Source organism: Harmonia axyridis, chromosome 6 (assembly GCF_914767665.1).
Source record: "Harmonia axyridis chromosome 6, icHarAxyr1.1, whole genome shotgun sequence".
Lineage (NCBI taxonomy): Eukaryota > Metazoa > Arthropoda > Insecta > Coleoptera > Coccinellidae > Harmonia > Harmonia axyridis.
In genome coordinates this window covers 38,649,904-38,669,436 of record NC_059506.1, presented here as the reverse complement: position 1 = coordinate 38,669,436, position 19,533 = coordinate 38,649,904, and the positions used below count along the sequence as shown (strand labels likewise).

Here is a 19,533-nt window from a genome sequence, read left to right as displayed (position 1 = left end):
GATATGTGACAATGGATGAAATATGGCTCTATCATATCACTCCGGAGTCCAATCGACAGTCAGCTGAGTGGACTGCACACGATTAATCGAATCCAAAGCGAGGAAAAAGAACTATCAGCTGGCATAGTTATTGCATCGGTATTCTGGGATGCGCAAGGTATAATAATCATTTATTACCTCTAAAATGGCTAGAAGACCATCAACAGCGATTATTATATAGCTTTATTGGATCGTTTAAAAGATGAAATCGTTAAAAAACGGCCCCATTCAAAGAAAAAAAAAGTGCTGTTTCATCAAGACAATGCGCCAAGTCACAAATCAATGAAAACAATGGCAAAATTGCATAAATTGGGCTTGGAATTGCTTCTGAATCCACCGTATTCGCCAGATCTGGCCCCCAGCGTTTTTTTCCTGTTCTCAGACCTCAAAAGAATGCTCGCTGGAAAGAAATTTAGCGTCAACGAAGAAGTAATCGCCGAAAGACAAATCGTACTAGAAAAATGGTATCGAAAAGTTGTAAGACCGCTATAATCGCTGTATCGCCCTCGAAGGCAACTATGTTGAATAATAAAATCGAATTTTGCCAAAAAAATGTGTTTTACTATAGTAGACTGTGGATTTGATTTTTCAATTGGCCTGTTAATGCAATAAAAAAGGCGAAAAATATCGAGTCTTTCTGATTACTTCCTCTTGCACTTCTTAAAAACGCTGCCGAACAATCCCGCAAACAGTTAAACAAACAGTATTCCAGAGTGTAAACAAATTGAAAACATAACGACGTGTGAGTTATACCAAAACACAACGAAGCCTTTCATGAAAGCTCAGATCGGGAAGGAATAATCGTTCAAGGAAATATCTCACAAGCAGCAACATCATCGGTTATTTATTCAATTTATTAGAAATTGGTAATTATAAGTCATTAGTGGATCGTTGATCATGTTTGTTCGGAATGCGAATTGCGAGATTCAGTGGAATTGCCGGGAATTCGAGTTCGATGAATTAGAATGCACTTATCGATCGTATCGGTAAGTAATTGGCTATTTTACGCGTAAAAACCAACCCGAGCAACCGCGGTGGCAATTCCGAACGCACCCTCGCTCATCTGTGATCGACGGCATAGAAAAACTCGACGTTGACAGACCGAAAGTCAATTTAGACGTCAAATTCCTGTCAAAATGATACGACCTCGGTAATAAAAGGCGATTTTGTTCAGATCCGTCCTAGATGTCGCAAAATAGCTGTTCAAAATCGGATTCTTCCCAGACCTCCTTGTTTATACCGAGTAAGACATGCGACAAGAAGAAGAGGAAGAAAAAGAAGTGTAAGAAGGGGAAAATCACCAATAATCCGTTCTTCAATTTCTTGCGCTTGTTCAGGTGCAAACATCGCGATTGGCCAGTGCCCAAAATAGCAGTTGAGGGAGCCAAGTGCTGGTGTGCTATGACAGAAGCTGAAAAAAAGAGGTTTTACAGGCAGGCTCACAGGGCTTTCATTAGAAGTATGAGGAGAGCTCATGGTGGAAAAGTCAAGTTTGGTAGAAGGTGTTCCAGTGTTGGAAAAAGAAGAAAAACTAGGAGAGCGGGTAGTTGCCCGAACAAACGCAGGAATAAGAGTATCGCCATTAAAAAGTCACAATCGAATAGCTGTTAATGTTCGTTTTTGTTTGTTTTTAGTTCGAACGCTAATAAAACCAGTTTTTGTCTCAGTATGTCAGTTTTATCTGTGTGTTGAACATTTAGTTGAAATGGTGGATGCGACGCAAATTTTTCGTAGAAGTTCCTCCACCATTTTAAAAATGTTAATTACCAATTATTTGTTGGAAATTTTTTGTAATTTGTGCATATCGGAGCTTTTTGACAGACGCTCCTAGGGTTTTCCATGAATGTGACTCATCCTAGTCGACTTTTTCTCGGAACACCGGATATCGATTACATTTCTGTGAATAACAACTGGCTATCAGCCAAATCTAGGTCTACGCGAGGGAGAATCTGCGGAGACACAAACAATTTCGCTAGATTTATATGTCTGCCCTTTACGGAAGTTCTCCCTGAAGTTCAGCGACATTGAATTGAAAGGTTCATCCGGAAATGCCACCGGAATAACCTTTTTTTCAGGTTATTCCCGTACTTTTCATTTTATTCTTTCGTTTCTACTATGGTTGTTCATATTCAAACGCTCAATATTACTTTGAGATGTTAAACTGTAAAAATAAGACAGAATTTTCATAAATTCTCTTTTTTTCAGGATGCTTGTGGGAGCTCCTTTGGGAGAGAATCTCCAGCCAAGAACCAACAAATCTGGTGCACTTTTCAAGTGTCCAATGACTCAAGATGACAGATACGACTGTGTTCAAATTGAGACTGATGGACAAAGAGGTAAGTTTATAGCAAAGCTTGATAGGCCGAATAGAGTAGAACAAAAAATTCGCCGAAGACTATACAGGGCGATTCGCCGGGATGGCCCATTAGACGTTTATAGAGAACTAATCATAATTTTGAGCTGAAAATTTCATATTATAGTTTGAGACAATGATCTTTCTCCCTAAATTATTTTCAGATCTCTTCGGAAACAGACTACTACTTCCTTATTTCAAATGGCACACCCAGTATATTATTGCGTCATTGGATAGCTTTTTTGACGACAATTTCGGCAATATGCCATACCCATAAGAATTAAGAATTCCACTCATGAACCGTTGAGTTTTTACCAAAGGTATGGCATATTGCCGAAATTGTCATAAAAAAGCTTTCTAATGATGCAATAATATACTGGGTCATTTTGAAAATATTTGAAATAAGGAAGTCGTAGTTTGTTTTCGGTATAACCGGAAGTTGTAGAGAACTGAAAATATTTTAGGGAGAAAGATCATTGTCTCAAACCCTCATATGCAAATTTTCAGCTCAAAATTATGATTAGTTTTCCATAAACGTCTATTAGGTCATTCCGGTGAATACACTCAAAAAATTGCCATTTCAGAAGAACAACAATTTGTACAAACCTCAAATGGATCATGAAATGAAGAAGTTAAAAATTGTTTCTATTGCCTGATTTTTGTCATGATCCAAGTCTTAGCAAAGTAGCCTAAACATCAAGTCAATGTTTTATACAAACACTGAATGTTAGCTAACTAGTTGTTTTTCCTTTATAGTATTTAATTTTTATTACAGAATTTCTTACGTAGATGAAACGATGAACTGCATTTATTCTTATCGTCGATAATTAATTTGATTTTACTTGTAAAAAATGAACATACACGAGACTGCATAAGTTATATGTTGATTTTATGTGTTCTGATTCGCTCCAAGCATTTTTGTTTTGTCTTTTATGTATAAACAAAGAGAGTTGTCTAGAGATATGAAACTTTTCAAGTAGTTGTATGTTTATTTTAATTTTTTTTTTCGATTGATTTTTCTTTATCTCTGGATGATTTTCTATGTGTTGACACGTTGTGCCGGGGCTTTTTGAATAATGTTTTGTTTTTGTTGTTTTTGGGGTACCCGTCAAGAGCCAGGAGGGAAATGTAAGTTGGTGATAAAGAGAATTTTTGAGCTGGGTACCATAAGCCTGGTATCGCAGATTTCTTCTTGGTTGTAGCATGAGTATCACTGCTTAAATTTATTGCATGGTTACTTTTTGCATGGGGTTTGATTTGAGAAAAAAACGACAAGAAAAATAAAATAAAACAAAATTAAAAACTTATGATAAAAAATAAACATTTTTCTTGTCGTTTTTTCTTCAAAATGCATGTTGTCTGTAATAGTAGTTTGTATATGGGCTTTTAAATATTAGATTTATCAATATTTCCAGACAGGTTTTAAATGAAAAAGTCTTGAATAACAAACATAATAAAATTAAAATTAAATGTAAACAACGGAAGCGAAGATATAATTGACTAATTTCCAAATTAATTTTGACCCAGCAGTAGTAGGTTTAACCGAAATTCGTAACCAAAATTCACGTATAATTTGTTGCGATATTAATACATATAATTAGGAAATAATCATAACAACTACCATAACACCTTGAAGTCATTACTAGCGAAAATAGCTGGAAAGGTATTACACCTAATTTGTTAATAATTCATGTCTATTTTATTTTTCCAAATTAAGTTAAATTTTGCAAGTGATTTTTTTCAAGACAAACGAAATGGATTTGTTCGATTTGAACATTTCTCCGGACAATAAAAAACAGCAATAAAACTCTCGTAAAACTTGTTTCAATCGAGATAAAAGTCTAACAATATGTGATTAACCAGTTTACGTAATCAGAAGTCTACGAATTGAGTATCACATTCAATCTAGAAGGTGTATTCCAATGATTAACCTTCGAACTGACGACTAATTCATTAAGGTATAACCAACTGAATAACACAGATACTAAGGCTAATATCAATTAAGAATAACGACCATAGAAAACTTCATCAGTTACAACGAGAACATATTGCATGATCATTACTCCGTTGGAAGAACTGAACTGGAAACCCAACCGTGTGAGAACGTTGAAAAGCTGCCAAGGGAAATGGAAATATCATTCGTTTCCTCAGTTAATTTCCAAGTTTTCCAAACAATATGTCAAATAACGCCCTTAAGGTTAGATAACATAGAGTTTTTGATTTTCTGTGGTTGTCATAGATATGGATTAGGGGGTGTGTTCAGAATTTCATAGATAACAAATTAGTTGTGTTCCTGGGATCAGTGAAGGCATTTTTGGACTGGTTTTCTCTGGGCAGTTTTTCGATGTGGAGGGATTTTAACAGTTCGTAGAATTTTTGGTTTCCTGAGCTTTTTGAGAATAACGTGGTGATAACAGAGAATAACCTACACTGCGATATTTCGGTAAAATTTTCGAGGTACCCCGTTTGGAAAAATTCACCATAGAACAAGAAGGACGTGAAAAAAAATTTTAGGGAAAATTGTGTGTTTTTCACTTGAGGATTTATTGTTTGCAGCATATTATTAATTGTATATAGGATGCATTCTGTATATAAGAGTTGCCTCTTGAAGAATTTTCGTATTCGGTTTTTCCAGGATTCTCTTTTATGGGAAAATTTTTTTCAGTAACTTGGCCTAGATACGAAAATTCTTAGTTTTGTCACCGCTGAAAAGTTTTGTGCCAGTATTAATAAGATACGGGTGAAACTTTTCCTTAGGACCAATAGCAGATATTGTTTTTTTGTATATACATACATTTTTCTACAAGAATACAAAGTAGATATCTATTGTTCAGGTGATATAAATATTTGAATTTTCATCAAGAATATCACCATTAATTGTTATATTTCGAGTATCTTCTATATTGGTAATATTATAAAAAGTGAATACATATTTTTGAATTTAATTGTTACATATTAATTGAATATTTCCTTGATTTTTTTCAGTCTTTGAATATTTATTTCTCCTAAACATTCAGTGTCGTACAATTAAAATGATTTTTTATTGATTTTACATGAAGAAACAAAATTTGTTATTGATCTCAAGGATAAGATATGCCAAAATAAGTTATTGTTCGCAACAAAAACATAATTCTCATTCTTTTCTTGATTATCACTCAAATATATTCTTATTCCTAACCTCAAAGTTGCGAACAGTAGCTTCAGTTTGTCTTTCAACTAATCCCATCAAAATCTTCCGTTCAAAAGAGTCGAATCTTTTCAACTGAAGATCGTCGCACCATCTGTGATCTCTAACCGACACTACCCTCTCTAGACAGACTCAACAGCTTCGATTACGAGGACACCTACACCAACGGGGGTGAGCAACCCCTATCGCCTCCAGGACGTGACGAGATCAAGGACAACCAGTGGTTGGGAGTCTCCGTCAAATCCCAAAAACACGGCGGCTACGCCATGGTTTGCGCCCACAGGTACATACAGAGCGACAGATTGGACCTGTTGCACTACGGTTACGGGTTGTGCTATGTCATGAACCAGGACCTGGTGCTGGAAGACGTCCTGGAGCCGTGCAAGGGAAGACCGGTACAGAAGTAAGTCATCTAGGTCAAGAAGATAAATGTTTTGACCTTAAAAACCCTTATCTTCAGCCTGCATCTTCAATACGCCTTCTGCCAGGCCGGCACCAGCTTGTCCCTCCTGGAGAACGGCATGGCGGTGATGGGAGCCCCAGGTCCCCTAGCCTGGAAAGGCACCATATTCGCCAAGCAGATCAACGGCGACTACGTGAAACGTGACAAGACTCTGTATCAAGGCCCCCTCGAAAACAGCAACGTAACTGAGAAGTACAGTTACTTAGGTACGTACTGTCTTCAGAGAGGTCGGAATCCCCCAGGGCTCTAATCTAGGCTCTCAACTATCCCTCGTCTTTCAGGAATGAGCTCGGAAGGCGGTAGATTCTTCAAGAAGAACAAGATCACCTTGGTTTCGGGCGCACCTCGCTCCCACACCATCGGAGAGGTGATATTCTTCGACCAGGTCGCCCACAACCCCATCATGGAGGTCAAGCTGAGCATCATGGGTGAGCAGTTCGCCTCCAGCTTCGGTTACGAGATCCTGGCCATGGACATCGACCAGGACGGGTTGGTAACCCCAAACTCTTCGAGTTTCCACGTTTTAAGTCTTGGAATTGCAGGTACGACGACCTCTTGGTCAGCGCGCCGTTCTACTACGAGGAGCAGACCTACGGAGGTGCGGTCTACGTGTACATGAACCTGAGGAAGTGCACCAACCACGCCTGCGAGAGAACCATGCTGAAGGGCAAGTATGAGTCGAGGTTTGGCTATTCTTTGGCGTCGCTGGGCGATATAAACAAGGATGGATTCAATGATGTGGCCATAGGGGCTCCATACGAAGGCAACGGCGTCGTCTACATCTATCTGGGTACCAAGACAGGCTTTCAACAAGAACCGTCGCAGGTAAGATCAAAAGTGCACACTTAAACCAATGAGGCCATTATATACTGTCCTTTGTTGGATTCACCTAGACAACATCTCTTCAGGGTCTCATAGACGTCTGGTATCATTTAATAATACCAAAACTCATTCTTCGCATCTTCCAATTCGGTCAAAAAACAACTGTTAGCTTTGGTATATTCAAACCATTTCTGTTCTTAGCCTATTCGTTTATTGTACCTTTCGTTGTCCATTCAAACTCCATTTGTTGACCTTGCCCACAGGTGATTAAAAGCAAGAACTTCAAATCGCTGGGATACTCCTTGAGCGCCGGTTTAGACATGGACAACAACAACTACCCAGACCTCCTGGTAGGAGCCTACGAATCTGACATCGTCATCTTGTACAAGACCAGGCCGATCATCGACATATCGATAAAGATCGATGGTGACCTGAAGAACATAAACACGACGAAAAAGGGTTGCCCTGCTGATCCCGACAACCGTAACCACACCTGGTAAGACTGCTTACTCTTCCTTAAGAGACTCCTGTTAATCGTTAACTCCTACAGTTTCTCCATCAAGTGCTGTTTCTCGATTAACGAGGACGTTAAGAACGAGTTCAAGGTGTCCTACCACATCGAGGAGGTGCTGGACAATCAGAAGAGGTCCAGGATCTGGTTCCACGACCCCAAATTCGCCAATCTGAAACATCACTATCGGAACATCAGTGGCATCAGCGTCAAGAGGGCCAAGAGGGATTTGTGTCAGTCTGAGACGGTGTATGTGAACGAAGGAGTCAGAGATATCCTATCTCCTATTGTGGTAGGTCTTTTGGAGATCCTTAAAGTGGCAAATCAAGCTTTAACCTTTTTTCTTTCAGTTTAACGTTAAGTACGAAGTTGAAGACGACGCTGTCAACTCCCCGATCTTGAACAAGACTGCCTTCCAGCAGTTTGAGGCCACGTTCCAGAAGGACTGTGGTGGGGATGAGATCTGTGAAAGTTTCCTGGTTGTGAACGCTGCTTGTCTTGGCGACTGTAAGTTTGTTCCTGTTTTAACCGGTTGAATTTCCTAATTTGCATTCAATTCCTCCAGTTCCCAAGACGGAAGACGGTTACATCTTGAACCTAGGCGAGAACGCGGAGCTCCAGATAGAAGTAAACGTTTCCAACACCGGAGATGCCGCGTACGAAGCCAAACTCTTCCTCACCTACCCTGGCGAATCGCTCAGCTACATATCACTCGCGCTTCTGGACAAACACGAGACCAGCCACTGCAGCCTGTCGAACGATTCGGTCGTGAACTGCACCCTGGGGAACCCCTTCCCGTCAGGCAAGACCGCCAGGATCAGAATGAGGTTCGAGGTCCTGAAGAACGCCAACCCGATGTTGAACTTCCACATCTTCGCCAACTCCACGTCCAAGGAACTGTCGAACATGACTTCCGTCGATCTGCGCGCCGCTCTGGAGAAGGTGGCCGATTTGCAACTCAAGGGGTGAGTAACGTTCTTCTTTATCTCTGGAGACTTGTGACTAAGGTAGTTAATGGTCTTTATCTTCCAGAAAATCGATGACCACGCACGTATTCTTCGGAGGAGAGGTCAAGGGTGAATCGGCGATGAGGAGTTTGGAAGACATTGGTGCCCAGGTGAAGCACCGCTATCAGATCTCCAACAATGGCCAGTGGACCTTGCAGAACGTCACTGTTAACATCTCTTGGCCGTTCCAAGTACAGTCTAACAGGATCCAAGGGAAATGGTTGCTGTATCTGGAAAGCACGCCACAGGTTGACGATGGTAAGTGTGGAGACTCCTGAATGTTCTTCAGGTTCAACATAAAATCATCTCTTTCAGGTTACTGCTGGGTGGATCCGCCAACAGCTGTAAACCCCATAAAGCTCACGTCCACGTCGGTCCAGACAACAGATGACACAGAAAGGGTGGAGAACGTAACAATGACACCCTTGAATTTCACCGACAACCCAGTCCAGTACTTGAGGAGGAAAAAGAGGGAAGCCGAAGAGTTCCTAACCATACCCGAAAAACTGACAGATATCAGGGGAAACAACGTCGTCAAGTTGGTATGTTGGAAGTAACCGAAGCGTAGGGACGTTCTTAACCGTTTATTTACAGAGTTGTCAAGATGGCACGGCCAAGTGCGTCAGGATCTACTGTTTCTTCAAGAAACTGGCGAAGGACGATCAAAAGACCATCGATATAGTATCGAGAGTGTGGAACTCCACGTTGACCGAAGACTACAGCAGCAGCGATTGGGTGACCATCGCTTCCAGTGCCCAGATCTTGGTCAACGATAAGACGATAACCTGGAGGCCGGAGAGCAAGAACCACGATGAGGTAAGATAGTATTTTTGTCCAGTGAGATGTGGTGACCACTTCTTATCTTCCTCCCTCTAGGTCGAAACCACGGCCTACCCCATGGTCGTTCCGCCAGAGTCCCAGGTCAGCTTCTGGATCATCCTGATATCCATAGCGCTCGGAGTCCTGCTGCTGATCCTGCTGCTCTACGCGCTCTACAAGTTCGGCTTCTTCAAGAGGAACAGGGTGGACAGGACCCTGTCCGGGAACCTGAAGAAGAACGGAGAGAGCGAGAGCCTGATACAGATAAACGAGATGAAGAAATGACCCGCGACTACTCCTACTACTACTTTGGACACGACGGCTACCAGCCAGAGTTCGTTGTGATATTTTCTACAGTGCCGTTTCGGTGTGTTTCTGAGCTTGGTCGGACGTGGGTGTGTCGATTAGAAGGAGAAACAGTGGAGGGATTCTTCGCGAGGAACCTTCAAGAAGTGATTGCAAATATGATTCCATCGAATTTAAAAGGAGTTGGTGTACCGAACGAAGGCTTACATTTGGATAGATTCGAGGTGCTAGATCTTCGTGAGTTGAAAGAATCAAAAAAGTTCATTTCAGTGAATAGGTTCTATGATTGATCAATGTCTTATACCGACCTCAAAAAAAATGAAAGGCAGCGTAAAGTTAAGGTGATTAAGTGCAGCTAAGTCATATTGAATTGTGTAAGGTCACGAGGTATGAAGAAAATATTGATCAATTGTAGAAACAATTTTAAATTTAATTAAATCAATATAAATTAGAGAATATGGGCAGATTTCTACTTATCTAGTAATCGCAAGGGGAAGGAATCTTGGGTTTTTGAACGCCAGGTGTCGCATTGACACATATAGTCTTTATGCTGCTGCTGGCCTTTGAATTAAATGCCCTGCTATTCGTCACTTCTTACCTCAGGACCTTGGTCCTGAGTAAGGTGTATAGAAAACCTGGTGTGTTTACTTATACCTGTAAAACTTTGAGACAAAACGGTAGATTTTTCAGATTTATACCTACTTGATTTCGACGGATCGCGTCTGTTTCAGATGGCGCATACATCGTTTATATTTGACATTTCTCTCGATTCTCGGCTCTCGTGACGTTTGAGTATAGAACGATAATATTTTATATTCTATGCTCGTAACAATCTTCTATACTCTGTCATTATATTCTATTAAATTCATTAAAAATTCGAAAGGAACTGAATTGTAATTTATTGTCTAAGTTTGTAAAGTCTAAAATCAGTATTTCATTTTTAAACGGCGCCAGGCAGATAGCGGGAATTCAAAAATTTCTGAAGAGCGCCACCTTGCAGAACTCTGGTGAAGCAGAACACCAAAGCAACAGGTGGATATGTCAAAAAGTCAGAAACAAAATCGAATCTGTACACACTATAGGGTTTCTGTGCATCTTAGCTCTGAGGTGAACTCTCGATGTAGACTTCTGCCAGTTCTATATTTCTTTTGAGTAATGAATTGAATTATTGATTAATTGATTAATTCGATAATAATCATAATTTAATTCATTCAGATTTGATTGAATCGGTTTTCATTTGATTGGAATCAATTCAAATTAATATTGATGAGGTTATAGTGAAATCCAAATATTCATGGAAATCAGAATAATCTTAATTTAATGGTTTACACTGAAAAACATCGGTATAATGTTTTTATCGATTATTTATTCGGTCCACCAACTACCAACAAGTAATGTATTCAACGAAATAAGACTGACGATCGTAGCACAATTATTTCTTGATACGAAAACTTAGAACTATTTAATTATAACAGAAAATATTTTCTGTTACTCGTTTAAGACTTACTTAAGAAGTATTCTGCATTTTTATTGTTCAATACTGACTTTATAACAATCCAAGTACCACATTTAGCTTCGGTTCTTATATGTTCATACAAATGTATCGAAGACTGCTATCAGAGAATTCAGATGCGGAATTTTTCTTTGTGAATTCTTTTCATTCCAGTGATTTCTTTTCTTTTGTCTAATTAATCTTTTAATTTGGATTTTCAATGCTTTAATGTTTTTACTAGGCATGCAATGTTGTGTGAGTGGGCTTCCAAAAGACTTTACCCATTATGTTAAAGTAGGTCTTTTCGAAATAGTTCCTCGAATAGTAAACTTAAAAGTACTTAAAACAGATTCGCAGCCTTCTATTTCTACTAAAAGATAAATTTATTTTGAATCCTGTTGTATATAAATATGTACATTTGTTTATACGGACGCAAACCTAAATTGTACAGTATATTATATGTCCTATATAAAATTTGTTTCGCCTGCTTGTAAAGTGTGTTGCTTTCTTAACAAAAAGTGTGATTTACGCCAAAATTTCCAGTTAATCTTTAAATATACGACTTTAAGCCTGCATTTGCGAAAATCTGTTGTTGAGAATTTATTTATTTAGAGAATATATTCTATTCTTTGTTGTATAGTTGGTAGGTTTTGTAAATATTTTAGTGATATGTACTTATATGTATTTCATCGCAAACTGCCTTTGTATACTGATTTCAGCTTTTTGCTGAAGAACTTGTTTACAGTTTACTTTATATTAAATTAAATATTGATTAAAAACTTTGTAGTTTATTTCCATTTTTTCTGATACACACCAGAAGTCCTGCTTTACTAAGAGATACTGAATAATAAAGACTGAAAAGTTTTAATAAGAATTTATTCGTCTAGCAAAAACATAACAAAATAATGTCAATATATTACAATTTATAGGCATCTTTTACATTTTTACAGACTCAAAAAACGAATTATCATCTCACTTCGATTTTCAGGCAATTTTCAGAAACTTTGTCTTTTTCAGTGCTGAAAACCCCAAATCCAACATTTCAGGTCCACCCTGTACAGAAAACCGAACTCACACTCCCTGGTTATCCTTTTTGGTGCGTTCTAATAGGTCCTGGATCAAATCCTTCAATTCCTTGGAACTTCTTGCAACTTCACTGTAGATAACTTCATTGTCGTCCTTGATATTGTCCCTTACTGTTGAGTATTCCTCGTTGAGATCAACGGAAGAGGGGGTTGCATCTGCAAGAAACTTCATTATCAATATGGTCATGAGCTGGAGGTATTCTACCTGAAATGTATCACCATGAAGTATAAAACGTTTTGCAAAAAGAATGACGCAATTCAAAGTGGTTACAATGGCAACAATGTATATTATTTTTTGACATTTCTTATGTCATTTGTCTTCACTAGGTTATGTCATTCAATCTCGAGCCTCTATGTCTCTTCGTTCAAAAGTTGTGGTGTTTACAAACAGAACCATCTCATACTTACTCTTATCAACATATCTGAGTTGTGCATCGGTATCTGACTGTATTCTCCTATGACGTGGCCTTAGGCCCACCATCCCTTCCTGAAAAAATCACCACAAAATTAATTGATTCGATGATTCTTTCATTTTCTCACCATAATTTCCTTCTTCTTCTTCTCCAGTAGATCTTTTATACCGGCCAGTTGAGCTAGTGTCTCCTCTTCTGCATTCTTGTCGCTCTTTTCGCTGCTCTTCCTCGTGGCCTGTTTCAACATTCTCTGTAAGAAATTGTCATGTTTCTTGATCTCCTCCGACTTCGCCTTCCGAAGTTTCTTCTTCTTCGTCAACTTGTCCTCCGACTTCTGTGGTCTCGTTATCAACTCATCTGGGTCTTCGTAGAGGGGCATTTCGACATTACCTTGGGTATTTCCTTGAATGGAACCACCCTCTAATTTTGGCTCATCGTATAGCAATTCAGTGTCACTAGTTCTTGCATTGATTATAGGCTCGGCATAAATGTCATTTTTTACAGAAACTGCTTCGTATAAATCGTTGTCTACTTGTACCATCTCATCGTGGTGGTTTTTATTCTTCGACAAGTTCTCCTGCTTGGGGGGCTCTAACTTGTCACTTCTTGAGTTAGTCCTGGAAAAAAGAGGCCTTCTTTCGCATTCTGCGTACAATTCGTTATCATATTGGACTTCCTCTTCGTTCGTTTCAACTGTTGAATATAAATCATTTTCCATTTGCAGATCTTTGTTGTTGGTATCTATGGAGTTGTTTTTATGGAATATCTCACTAGGTACTGCGTACAGATCATTGTCTACCTCTGTTTCATCTTCTGCATGTTTCGTTTTGAAGAATTTGATATTCGTTTTTTCAACTTTCGGCGTTTGTGGATCTCGATGTATATCTTTGGTAGTTTGCCCGTATATATCGTTGTCAATTTCTACTCCAACTTGATCTTGTTTTTCCAATTTTGTTCGAGTGTCATCTATCTCTACATACGTATTCCGCTGTTCGAATTCTTTTCTCGTAGGAGACCTTACAAATGTGAATTCGTCATCAACTTCTTCGTACAAATTATCATATGTATCAACTTTTTTCTTCCCAAGCACTTTGTCTACTTTGCCAACCTTTGAATATGCTTTAGATGTATCAGGAAAGATTGCCTCAGCGTACTGCAGATCTTGCCTATCAAGGGGCTCGTAAATTTCATTCTGCCAAATGAAATCGTCTTCCCTAACTTCTTGATGGTTCTTCACAACATCAATAAGATCGGGTATACTCTCGTAAGCTTCAACTGGAGGTGGTGGAAAATGCAATTCTAGACTTTGTTGGCGGCTTTTGGTTTGTCTGGAAGATGTGTCAACTCTGTTTTCGTTTGGTATTGCGTAAAGCTCGTTTTCTCGAAAATCTTGATAGCTTTGGGGGTTTTCTGTATCCGTGTTATCATTGTCACTACTATAATACGAGCCAATCAAAGATATTCGACTTGGTTGTTTTTCTTCTTGCATTTTATTATCGCTATTTTGTCCTGAATGAGGATCCTCAGTCATGTTATGCTCTTCGGTAACTAAATTTGAAGATCTTGGCCCAATAAGTGGTTTTTCTTCTTCAGCGCGTTGATAAGGTACATCTTCTGGTACTTTCGCTTCAAAATCAGTTGAAAGCTCATCCTTGTTATTGGATTTTGCAAGAATAATATTATCTAAATTTTCTCGGAATTGTTGTATCTTTTCAGTCAAATTCTCTAGTTCCTTAATAGGTTTTTTGTCCTTCTCTTGTACGCTACTTTCAGAGTTTCGTTTGAATTTCGCTTTCGAGATATGAGCAGAACTGTTAGAATTCCTGTTGAACACCTCTCTGGCTATTGAGAAACTAATACTTCGTGGTTGGTTAAGTGGGATCTTTTTGGGAGGGTTACTGTCTTCAGTTTTATCAAGAAGACAGACGCAGTAATCTTCATCTTCGAGAACGATTTCTTCCCCTGTAGACTCTGTGGGTTCTTCGCTTATTTTAGGAACATTTGGTGAATATTGCAATACTTTTGGAGAATGGAGTGGTCCTTCCTTCTTCTTCGGAACTTTTTCGTTCAGTTCGAGTTTTTTGAGTTTTGGTCTTTTGTTCACTATCATCTGATGGTTAGTGACGATGTCCTCAGCGTAGGACCTTGCTCCCAACCTCTGGAGTCTCTCAAGAAGGTGTGTGTCTTCCTTTTCCAACGTTGCATCAGATGGTGGAGTATCTACATCAGTCGGTGTTGTGTTAAGCTAGAATTTAATTTGGAGGTTTGAATGGCTGTATGGAGTTTATTAAATCTACTGACCTTAGGTTGTTCCGCAGTGTTCACCAACAAGTCGACGCTTTCAGTGGAATACCTAAAATGACACAGTTTTGTAGGACTTATGTCAACCTTTTGGTTCTCGTTCAGTGTTGTGCAGATTGCTTGCATCCATTTGTTCTGTTCTAAAATGGACTCAGCTCTCTACAATCACAAAAGAAACATTGGAAAGTATCTGACCCAATACGTCGAATAAAAAAAATGTTAAGTTAACAACGAAAAAAAACACTCACTAAGGTTACAACATTTCCTGATCTGGTAGTAATCTGAAACTTGTGAGTTGTAGAGGAGTAAGGTTTAACGCTGCAGGTAGGTCCCAAAGTGAGGGAGCCTTTGCAGGGAGATAGAGCATCGTATTCCTCTTTAGAACCATAGTAAAGAAGTAGATGACCTTCTAGGACGTACCAGTATCTCTTCCATGAATTCATCAACTTCTAGAAGAAGATGAATATTAAGATAGTGGACTTTGAGGTCCGAATGTAGATATTACCAGTTTTCCTCGTCTCTCTAGGTATCCTGTGATTTTTTTGGTGTTTTTGCAGTCATCAGACATAGCAAGCTGTAAGATAACAAGGTTTATTTTTATGATTTATCAATTAAATATTCGCAAAGTAGTATAAACTGCTTGAATACAACGAACAACTCCAAATATATCAACAAGAGACATTTTGTTATGGATTAAATCTGACAAAAACATCCAAAAGCTCCTTGTAGGTATTATAAAGGGTATCAAAGTTTGATCTTATGATTTTTTTGCGTTTGTCTGAATTAAAGATATTTTAGGTATCTCGTTGTTCATCTCATAAACAAACATCTTAATAATGATCTGTTTATGTTGATCTTCATCATAAGATAGTCTTCACTTGGCGTAAATGATTGAAGTATGTCTTGAAAGAGCTATCATTATATAAAATTGCTTCACTTATTTAACGAACGAGTGTAGTTACAAATATCTTTACCGTTACAAACTTCAAAGCACGCATCTTTTTATAAACTTTTTATTTTGTTTATTTCACTGATGAATAATTTTCGAAAGGCAAGATTGAGAAACTCGAGCTGATTGAGCTATCAGAAAGAATTCTCGGAGATCTATACAAAATTTCGGGATTAGCTTAAAACTGAAAAAATTGTTGTAAATTTAGATTTCACTACGTGAGTACGTATAGAGCATCGATATCTGAAAAAATAATTCTTATCTATTACTTCAGCCGTGGTTTACGTTTTCGTTTTTTTATTATCCTAGTAGGCTTGTGTCATTGTCAGTGATTTAAATTCTACGTTTTTTTTTTCAGTTTGGTCGCAATAGGCATTAGTTTACAATTTAAAAAAATCATTATCTTTCAGAATTGCGACAGAACATAGAAAGGGCCCCAAATGTGATTGAAAATAACAGACAAGGGTTATTTGATATTAACAGGTCTTGGGTATTTTGAACATCCACTTTGAAGTTTTTTATTTTTGGTATTATTGGACATTAAGCGAATTCAAATCTCAAAATTCATTGAGTTTTTCAGAAGCAAATAACTAAACAATCGCTCAAGTTAAATGAATCTAACAGGTAGAACTTTTTTGAAAACTTAAAAAATATGCTTTGTTTTACTGAGCACAATAAAGTGTACTTAGCGCCCTCTGTTAGCAATTGGAGTTCAAATCAACAATCCCCATGTCAAAAAGCGTGAAATTGCCAATTCTCGAATAGAAATTGAGAAAACACAAAAAAAATATGACGAAAATCAAAATACAGATTTTATTTTTAAACACCCGGTATCTAAGAAACTAAAAATATTTGTACGAGTCATGTTGGGCATAATCCTCATATTTTGACGTCTAGAATCTAAAATTCAAATGATTATAAACACGCGAAAGCTGCTTTTTTTGAAATCTCGCGCAATAAGTTTTAGCCAACCTGAACCCTGGCCTCTTCTTCATCTTCCTGTATACTGTTATCATTGTCCTTTACTCTCGAACACCACAAACAACAAACGTCGAACATTTTATCACCTCTATATAATGCGAATTGCGAATTGTCCTCCTAAAACTGTAGCATTCCAATTACAATACAACGATAAGATAATCGAAAAAAGAAATATATGCCCCTAATCTGAATACATTGAGCAGAACTGGACACCATCATTGTGTCATAGTAAAACACAGGAAACTCGATTACAAATAATCTCGGTTGCTTTCCTGTTTAGCTTTTTGTTCGTGTTACTTTTCGCCTTGTCGGTTTACCAACTTTCTGCGTAATGTTCTTATCGAAATGACTCATTCAGGCGATGGAAAACTTCGAGTTTTCCATAGGAAGGGGGGCCATGGCTTTCTGCGAGAAAATCCCCTTTTTTTACTGTTTATTTCGAAAATAAACCGCTGGAATCGTCCGAGGAAAAAAAATTAACCACCCCTAAAATTTTAACATTTAACGTTTTAGAATTCAAAAACTGAAACTTGGTATAAAGTGTCGAAGGAAAAATCAAGGTAATAAAGTTTTTAAAAATTGATTTCTGGCAACTCAAACGTGAAATTGAAAACTTGTTTGTTGCTGGGATAATTCAAAATATAAAGTTTCTTACTGCAAAGTTCTAGCTCTTATAGTTTCAGAGTTATGAATTTTTCAAATTTTCTTCTGGATTTCTATACGAATGATCCCGGATTCGAATCCCGCCACTGGATATTCGTTGACATTTTTTTCTTCGAAATTTGCATATTTTTCTTCACGAGTCGAGATATTTTGCTTTGAAAGAAGAAATTATAAACTCTAGTGTAAAATTTGTTTCGTTTTTACCTTGATAGAATGGAAGGCTTATTTTTTAGTGAACAATTTCAATCGAAACATTGCCAATTTTGCAGAGTCTGAAAACATAGCAAAATTTTTCGAAAAAAATAAAAATATCGTGACGCCTTGGTATTCTTTGAAAATTTTCGAAAATTCTCAATTTAGGTGGGTACTTATTATTATTATTATTATTATATCCGTCCATTTGTCCAAATTTTGTTCAAGCAATATTTGGGATAATGAAAGAAATGGGAAATGAATATTTCTCTAGAATTAAGATAAAAACTGTTTGAAAACAACAGTAGTTGATATCATTAACCACAATTTGCATCACATTTGTCATTTTTGTTTGTTTGAGGTTTTTGAAATAACATAACAACAGTTATAAATACGGAAGATTCAATTTTTTTTCAACGATTATCGTTTTCACAAGAGAAACGGCAAATTAAAATAATATCACCAACGGTGCATTTCTCCGCACTTGTCGTTGAAATACCGCTCTAGAAATCAATAATAATAAAAATCAAACTTACACGCTTCAACTGTTTTATCCGCTATAGAGATCGTAGCCAACATTTAAAACTTTCATTTGTCCATAACAATCAGCATTTCTCGCAAAGATCGCACCACTAACTAGAGTTAGCATCCAAGTGCACGAGATAATATCCACTTTTACCACGACTTCCTCCCGAAACACCATCACCAAGGACGTGGAGAATTTTGGACGTCTTCTTCTGGAGTTTCCTCATCTGACTGATGGTGATGAGGTTGCGGCTAGCTGAATGCTCCGGTGATTTACTCTTGTTCAGGAACCGTGATGGTTTTGGGCCCTCCTCCCAACGGAAATATCTTTCCGGTGGCTGTATATGTGTTATCGGATGCTGAGAGGTGGAAAGTGTGTTGAATTGGGGATGTTAAAAATAACGAAAAACCGGGTGTAAACTTCCGGTTGTTAATGGTGAAGGAAGGCGCGTGCCACAAGGACATTAAATCAAATTTTCGGCAATTTAGAAATAATCAACGAAATAAGGTCCTCCAGGTTATTCTCTTGATATCTCCCTTCGAAGGGTCAAGAAATTAATACACCTAAACTGATGTTGATATTTTTATTCTTCCGTCTATTTTTCTTTCTTATTCATTTCTTGACTTTCCATTTAGTTTTTAACATCAACTTTCATTTTACTAGGTACTTATTTTCACCCTTCTTATTTATTTGTTTTGCTTGAACGACAAGCTTTTCGGATTCTACCGCAATCTCACAAAAAAAGGGCCGAAATTCAATCTTTTAACAGGCCAATTGAAAAGTCCCCGGTCTACCACAGTAAAACACATTTTTTTGGCAAAATTCGATTTTATTATACAACATAGTTGCCTTCGAGAGCGATACAGCGATTGTAGCGATCTTCCAACTTGTCGCTACCATTTTTCTAGTACAATTTGTCTTTCGCTTCAAAATAGGCCTCAGTTTCGGCGATTGCTCCTTAATTGATGCTAAATTTCTTTTCAGCGAACATTCTTTTGACATCTGAGAACAGGAAAAAGTCGCTGGGAGCCAGATCTGGCAAATACGGTGAATGCAGAAGCCATTCCAAGCCCAATGCATGCAATTTTGCCATTGTTTTCATTGATTTGTGACACGGCGCATTGTCTTGATGAAACAGCACCTTTTTTTCTTCAAATTAACGATTTCATTCTCTAAACGATCCAATAACGCTATATAATTATCGCTGTTCATGGGGTGGCCCTTTTGAAAGTAATCCATGAATATTATCCCAGAATACTCATGCCATAACCTTGCCAGCTGACTATTGTATTTTTCCTCGCTTTAGATTCGTTTCATCATGTGCAGTCCACCCAGCTGACTGTCGATTGGACTACGAAGTGAAATGATGGAGCCATGCAATATTTTATCAGCACACGAAATTCTTTTTTTTTCCTTCTTTTTTC

The 19,533-nt window shown here is 38.0% G+C and overlaps 3 protein-coding genes across 10 annotated transcripts in view; 2 read left to right on the top strand and 1 right to left on the bottom strand.

Moving 5' to 3' along the window:
• Window positions 1-11,781, top strand: part of LOC123683303 (integrin alpha-PS1) — a 47,127-nt gene extending 35,346 nt beyond the window's left edge. For 2 of the 4 annotated variants that reach the window (XM_045622250.1, XM_045622252.1), the window contains exons 2-15: window positions 2,245-2,375; window positions 3,506-3,520; window positions 5,706-5,982; window positions 6,040-6,248; window positions 6,324-6,531; window positions 6,585-6,867; window positions 7,128-7,360; window positions 7,415-7,667; window positions 7,726-7,882; window positions 7,941-8,340; window positions 8,408-8,640; window positions 8,698-8,924; window positions 8,977-9,198; window positions 9,259-9,751. In XM_045622250.1, the coding sequence (XP_045478206.1) occupies window positions 2,245-2,375; window positions 3,506-3,520; window positions 5,706-5,982; window positions 6,040-6,248; window positions 6,324-6,531; window positions 6,585-6,867; window positions 7,128-7,360; window positions 7,415-7,667; window positions 7,726-7,882; window positions 7,941-8,340; window positions 8,408-8,640; window positions 8,698-8,924; window positions 8,977-9,198; window positions 9,259-9,486 (3,076 nt within the window). In that variant the 3' untranslated portion in view covers window positions 9,487-9,751. Of the gene's footprint in view, window positions 1-2,244; window positions 2,376-3,505; window positions 3,521-5,705; window positions 5,983-6,039; window positions 6,249-6,323; window positions 6,532-6,584; window positions 6,868-7,127; window positions 7,361-7,414; window positions 7,668-7,725; window positions 7,883-7,940; window positions 8,341-8,407; window positions 8,641-8,697; window positions 8,925-8,976; window positions 9,199-9,258 lie in introns of all 4 variants that reach the window. The other 2 variants (XM_045622251.1, XM_045622253.1) reach the window with 1 other exon arrangement.
• LOC123683305 (protamine-like) lies at window positions 1,127-1,705 on the top strand. The gene has a single exon (XM_045622254.1). It carries the CDS (start codon window positions 1,225-1,227, stop codon window positions 1,648-1,650), a length of 426 nt encoding a protein of 141 aa, XP_045478210.1. The 5' UTR covers window positions 1,127-1,224; the 3' UTR covers window positions 1,651-1,705.
• Window positions 11,782-11,858: 77 nt separating the features above from the next.
• LOC123683302 lies at window positions 11,859-18,421 on the bottom strand. 5 transcript variants are annotated; one of them, XM_045622248.1, is made up of 7 exons: window positions 18,120-18,421; window positions 15,304-15,372; window positions 15,047-15,244; window positions 14,799-14,957; window positions 12,625-14,742; window positions 12,493-12,571; window positions 11,859-12,240 (listed from the first exon to the last, which is right to left on the bottom strand). In XM_045622248.1, the coding sequence occupies exons 2-7, from the start codon at window positions 15,364-15,366 to the stop codon at window positions 12,071-12,073; spliced, it is 2,787 nt and encodes a 928-aa protein (XP_045478204.1). In that variant the 5' UTR covers window positions 15,367-15,372; window positions 18,120-18,421; the 3' UTR covers window positions 11,859-12,070. The 5 variants fall into 5 exon arrangements, with proteins under 5 accessions (XP_045478204.1, XP_045478203.1, XP_045478202.1 ...); XM_045622247.1 differs by having other exon boundaries at window positions 15,047-15,247; window positions 18,120-18,419; XM_045622246.1 differs by lacking the exon at window positions 18,120-18,421 and adding an exon at window positions 16,720-17,023.
• Window positions 18,422-19,533: the final 1,112 nt, after the last annotated feature.

Bases quoted from the DNA above. Each gene is read 5' to 3' on its own strand.
- LOC123683305 (XM_045622254.1), top strand. From the start codon at position 1,225: ATGTCGCAAAATAGCTGTTCAAAATCGGATTCTTCCCAGACCTCCTTG.
- LOC123683302 (XM_045622245.1), bottom strand. From the start codon at position 16,806: ATGTTCGACGTTTGTTGTTTGTGGTGTTCGAGAGTAAAGGACAATGAT. The intron at 14,958-15,046 runs GTGAGTGTTTTT...TTGTGATTGTAG, and splicing joins CAGGAAATGTTGTAACCTTA to AGAGCTGAGTCCATTTTAGA. The intron at 12,572-12,624 runs GTGAGAAAATGA...TGATTTTTTCAG, and splicing joins AGAAGAAGAAGGAAATTATG to GAAGGGATGGTGGGCCTAAG.